Source organism: Myotis davidii, unplaced genomic scaffold (genome assembly GCF_000327345.1).
Source record: "Myotis davidii unplaced genomic scaffold, ASM32734v1 scaffold339, whole genome shotgun sequence".
In the NCBI taxonomy this organism is placed as follows: domain Eukaryota; kingdom Metazoa; phylum Chordata; class Mammalia; order Chiroptera; family Vespertilionidae; genus Myotis; species Myotis davidii.
This window is the reverse complement of record NW_006290778.1, coordinates 1,101,009-1,106,553: the sequence shown is the minus strand read 5'-3', so window position 1 is coordinate 1,106,553 and position 5,545 is coordinate 1,101,009. Positions and strand designations below refer to the sequence as shown.

Here is a 5,545-nt window from a genome sequence, read left to right as displayed (position 1 = left end):
CTACTCGTCAATTTCACACGTAATTTACAATAACCATCCGGATTCCTCCGCGTCGCCTAGGAAACGGCCAGGCGAAGCCACGGCCGCCTCCTCGGAGATCAAAGCCCTGCAGCAGACCCGGAGGCTCCTGGCGAACGCCCGGGAGCGGACGCGGGTGCACACCATCAGCGCAGCCTTCGAGGCGCTGCGGAAGCAGGTACCGGCTCCCAGCCGCACGTCCTCCCTGCGCCCGGGGAAGAGCGCCCGAGCGGGTGGGCGAGTGCCCGGGGGACTTTGGAGGGTTAGGGGTGTTTGTGAGGGGCAAGTCGTCCCCGCCCCGTGGGCCCCAGGACCCAGGCAGGTTTGCGTCCTCCTGGAGTAGTGACCTTTGCTACAGCCTTGGTACGTTTCTTAGTTTGCAAAGTGGGGGTGAAGGTCCCCCCGAGGCGTGCTCTGGTCGTCCGCGCCCCGCCCCGCCCCTCCCCTCCCCGCGGGGTGACCCTGCCTGCGCGTCAGACTTCGGCACTCCTAGTTAACTTTTATGACCGCGAGTATTTGTCTCCCGAGTTCCTTGGGGGCGGTGGGGAGTGGAAAGGGGGGATGTGGGAATGTGTCTCGGCCGGGGAAGGGGAGAAGACCGCTTCGGGCTGCTGAGATGGTCGGGGAAGATTGCCCGAGTGGGTGCGTGAGTGCCCGGGGAGGCCCAGAACGCCGAGAAGGGAGGTCCTGGGGTTGCGGGAACAGCCGGGTCCCACAGTCCCTCCTCAGCCCCCATCTCCCAGGAGGGCTGCCCCTGCACTCAGGTTGCTTTCGGACTCTGCACCCCTTGCCCTGGCGTCCTGAATGCCTCGGGCTACAAGCCTGCTTCCTCTCCCCAGGGGCGGCCTCCCAGAGCTGGCTGGTGAGAGCCTTCCCAGGGGATCCCCTCCACCGCTGCCCTCCATTCTCCGGTGAAGCAGGCAGTTCTGGGGTGGGTCAGGGACTTCTCAGTTTGGGGCTGGTGGTGGTAGCTCTCACCCCACAGTGTCTTTTGCAGCGGATGGGTGGAAAGGGCACTTTTACAATAACACTTTCTAGACAAGATTACCCTCTGGTTCTAGGCTTCTCATCTTAGAGAGAAGGGAGACCTGAGAAGAGGTGGTTAGGGCCCCCTGCTCCCACCTGCACAGGGAATGGAGAAGGGCAGGGGTGGGCGTTACTGGTTTGAGTAGTCAGGTTTTTTTCTTGCTCAGCAGCTGACTTCCTGTGTGACTCCAGGGAAGTTACTCAACCTCTCAGGGCTTTCGCCAGCAACAAAACAGTTCAGAAAGCGTGATCTTCTCTTTGGATCACACTCTGCTCTTCCTTCTGTGGGTGGGGCGGGCAGTGGTGCCTGTGTCCATCCATGGGAAGGGAATTGAACTGCTGGGGGAAAGCCCCATGACTGTTCAGCCAAAGTGCCACCCACGGATTTGGGTTAAGATGTTTGTTTGCTCAGTGAATTGGGGTGAGGGTGGGGGGTCAAGTAGCTGACACAGACCAGGCTGAGCCACATGCCAGTTGGGACCCTGGGCAGTGGGCCCAGTGGAGCATTCAGTCCTGCCCTCAACCAGTAGCCAGCATCTGAATGCCTCGGGAGGGCGGCAGCCTATAGAATCCTGCAACCCACCCCTAAGGACGGAAGGATGACAGGAGGCTGTCCACCTGCTCATCTTGCTTCCCAGATTGGGGAGGCCACATGCCCAGAGCAGCACAGCTGGTGGGTAGCGGGGCAGGGCTGGCACTGAGGTCCTTTGACTGCCAGTTCAGGGCCCTTTCTCTCCCTCTGGCCTCCTCTTTCAGTGCGAAGAGACTATATTAGAGGTGGCGGGACTGAGGTTCAGGGAGCTTATGCCAGGTGAGGGAAGCCTCGCAGGTCTTGCACTGCACGCCTCCTTGGCATGCCATTCACTAGACTCCAGTGTGCTGGTGCCTCCTTGGCATGGTGCAGCCGCAGCCTGCATAGCTTGTACCACCGTCATTGCAGAGCCTGCCTCGAATCGGTGTCAGTGAGTCACTCCTGTGCCCAGGCTGCTCTTGACAGCTCTGCTCCTCAGTCTGTGGAATGCCCGAGAGCTGTCCGCCCTCAGCACACGGAAGCCATCCTGTTTTGTGCACCAGGAAGGGAGCATGCGGGAATGGCTGCCTAGCCAAAGCCCTGCAGGTGGGGGCCAGGCCCTCTGGTCTGGGGGGTGCGTGACAACGAGGTCAAGATGGTGGGTGTGCGGGGCAGATGGTCAGGCTCAGCACATGCCACCAGCCCAGCTGCAGCGGGCCCTCCCTGCGCCTCATGTGAAGGCCATGTGTGCGCAGCTGGGCCCGGCCCATGTGCCGGGCTGCTCCAGGACCAGGTGGGAGGGACTCGCAGGGGAAGCCTGGCCTTGCGGGGTGGGTGAGAGGAGCAGGGAATCTTCTGGCTCACAGACTGTGCTTACCCTTGGGGCATCTGGCAGGTGTGCAGATTGCCGGTGCCTCCTGGAAGCAGGAAGCCCTCAGCCATGGCGGCCTGAGGCATCCGTGACGAGCCCTCAGGACTTACTGAGGTGCCTTTTCGTGAAGGAGGTGCCACATAGGTGGGGCCTGGGTCCCCTCCTCTGCTGCCCCTAGAGCAGGGGTGGGCAACCTTTTTGTGAGTGCGTGCCAAACCCAGCAAAATCTCTGACTCAAAATTCTTCTGCGTGCCAACCCTAATTTTTTGAGAACATGTTACACCTACTTGATATCTCCTAAGGTGTACGTATTTGAAGAACCTTGAAGAAATAATAAAATTCATTCGAGCGACAAAAACACAGTATATGATGATGAAAAATACATTTATTTATTAATGTATACATGTACACTGATAGTCCGACAGAAAACTTTATGACTACGTTTGATATTATCAGTGGGACTTTTGCTGCTGCATCACTGATGACAGAGAGAGTTAAGGCGGAGGCATAGAAATTGCTCTTCCCCTCTCTCGTCAATCCATGTCTATGGTCTTTAAGATAACTTATTATGTAAAATTATTTCTTTATCTAAGATGCACCTACACTGAATTTATGTGAAAAATAAAAAAGTCGATATTAAGAAAAAAATTGTAAATGGAAGATTGTAAGAGAGGGTTTCGCACGCCAGCAAAAGTTACTGGTGTGCCATGTTTGGCACGCGTGCCAGGGGTTGCCCACCCCTGCCCTACAGTCTCCCCATGGATCCTCACCAAGGGGGCTCACGGTGGCTCAGGATGGGCTGTGGGGATGGTGCCCTCACCCCTGCACCTCTCAGCGTCAGACCCCTCCAGCCATGTCCACAGTCAGCAGGGCGGCAGCTTCGAGTCTCACTGCATTGGGCCTGTGGTGGGCATTGCGGTGCTCCCTCCCCATGCTGCAGACGAGGACACTAACCTACAGGGAGGTTAAGCAATGGCCGGGATTTGTACCTGGGCCTCTCTGGCCCTGGGGCCATGACTTAATTACTAAACTCCAATTCTCAGGGTCTAGCCTCTGTTGCTGTGTAGAAAGCTGGGATTTTCAAGAACCCATTTCAATAGAACCTGACAGGGACCTAGCTCTGTACAGAGGGGCTTTGTCTCAGGAAGTCTGCACTCAGCTGACACAGTAATTTCAAATGAAATCAGGTGCTAAGCTGTGTTCTGTGCGTGATGTTGGGGCTCTGTGGGGTCAGGAGTCTTGGTGGGCTTCCAGGAGGGCGTCTTGGGCTGGGGGAAGGGTGGGCGGGAGCTGGCACAGAGGCCAGAGGGCTTACAGCTCCTCCTGAGCTGGGTAGGTTCTCCGCTTGACTTCTCTGTGGCACTTTCCCGCCTTTGCCCACAGCGATTCCATTCCGAGGTCGCAGGTATTCTGTGCCCCTTTTATTGGTGAGGAAACGGAGGTCCCCTAAGGTTATGGACCTGCCGAGGTCACGTGGTTGGCCAGGGGTGGAGCCAGGCCCTCAGGCGCCCAGGCCAGTGCCCTCTTCACTTCCTTCTGCTTCCTGGAGCCTGGAGAGGGTCCAGCTTGGGGTGGATGGGTGAATGTTCTGAGGGCATATGGGACCTCATGAAAGCCCCCACGTTTGCTCCTCGGAAGCTGAAAAATCATTGTGGAGTGAGCACAAGGCAGTCCCTTTACTTTCCCAGAAGTTGGGCAGGCTTGGGAGTTGGAGCCAAGCGACCCTGCTGCCTCCTTTGTCCTGTGTCCTCTGGCCAGAATGGAGCTCTCTGCAGGCGGTGGGGTAGCTGGGCTCTGGACTCACTGTGGATGCTTAAAGGCTGGAGTCCCAGGGGATCAGTCCAGAACTCTCCGCCTGCCCAACTCCCCACCTTATGCTGTAGACACCCATCCAAATCTCCAAGCAGGTACTTCTGGCCCATTGGAAAAAGCCCAGCTAAGGTGGGAGTTCAAAACCCAAAAAATCTCCCACCAGCTAAGAGTCCTCCACTGTCCAATGCTCCTGTAAAGTAGAAGCGATATTTTCTTTCTCTTGGGGCTGTTTTAAGATGAACGTGGGCCTGGTATTCAAGATCCTCAGCTCTCTGCCTGCCTTGGTAGAACACAATAAACAGCCAGGGGTGGCCTGGCCCGAGGGGGCATGGAGGGCAGGCCGAGGTCGCTAGCCCCACTCTACAGATGAGGAAACCGAGGCTCAGAAGTGAGAGGCACTTGCTCTGACTCACACTGCTGGGAAGTGCCCCGATTCAGACCAGCTCTTCCTCCTGATCTTGGCCTCCCAGAACTAGAACCTGCCATCAGATTCTCACTCTGCAGTCACTGCCCAGGCTGGGGTGCCTCTGAGCTGGGCTGTCAGGGCCCAGGTGCTTCATCCTGCAGATCAGGCACCAGGAGGATCTGGAATCAGCCAGGGCAGCTGAGGGGCACCCCCTCCATGGAGGGGAGGAGGCGGAGGAGGAGTGATGTGGCCAGAAGTTGCCTTTGGTGTCTCATATATGGCCACCTCTGGTGGTGGGAGCTGGGAGAGCCCAGTGGCCCTGTGCCTTCCTGGGGCATCAGATAAGCGTGTGGCTCCAGCCAGGTCTTAGCCGTGTGACCTGGGGCCCAGTATGTCACCTCTCTGCTTCCTTAAATGCAGATGGGATAATAACCGGGTTTTTTTTTGCGGGGGTGGGGTAGGGGTGGCAGTTTTATTTATTTATTTATTGTTAAAGTTTTGTTTTTTGTTAATCCTCACCTGAGGATATTTTTCCATTGATTTTTAGAGCGTGGGGACACACACACACACACACACACACACACACACAGAGAAACATTGACACATTGATTGATTGTCACGGGGGATGGAGTGCACGGGGGATGGAGCCTGCAACTGAGGTATGTGCCTTTGTCTGGAATCGAACCTGCAACCCTTCAGTCCACGGGCCAACGCTCTATCCACTGAGCCAGACCAGCTCAGGCTGGGAGGAAGGTTTTAAATGGGATAAAACTCCTTACCGATAGCTGCCTCAGTGCCAGCTATGCAACCAGAGCTCAGTAGGTAGTTTTCTTGTTGGACCTGGACTTTGACAGAAGCAGCAGGACAGAGTGGCAAATCCGAGACAAAACTGGCCCAGAAA

The 5,545-nt window shown here is 56.7% G+C and overlaps 1 protein-coding gene across 1 annotated transcript in view; it reads left to right on the top strand.

Moving 5' to 3' along the window:
- Positions 1-5,545, top strand: part of ATOH8 (atonal bHLH transcription factor 8) — a 16,835-nt gene that overhangs the window by 4,217 nt on the left and 7,073 nt on the right. Inside the window, exon 3 of the mRNA XM_015564101.1 lies at positions 1-196. Within this exon, the coding sequence (XP_015419587.1) occupies positions 1-196 (196 nt within the window). The remainder of the gene's footprint in view (positions 197-5,545) is intronic.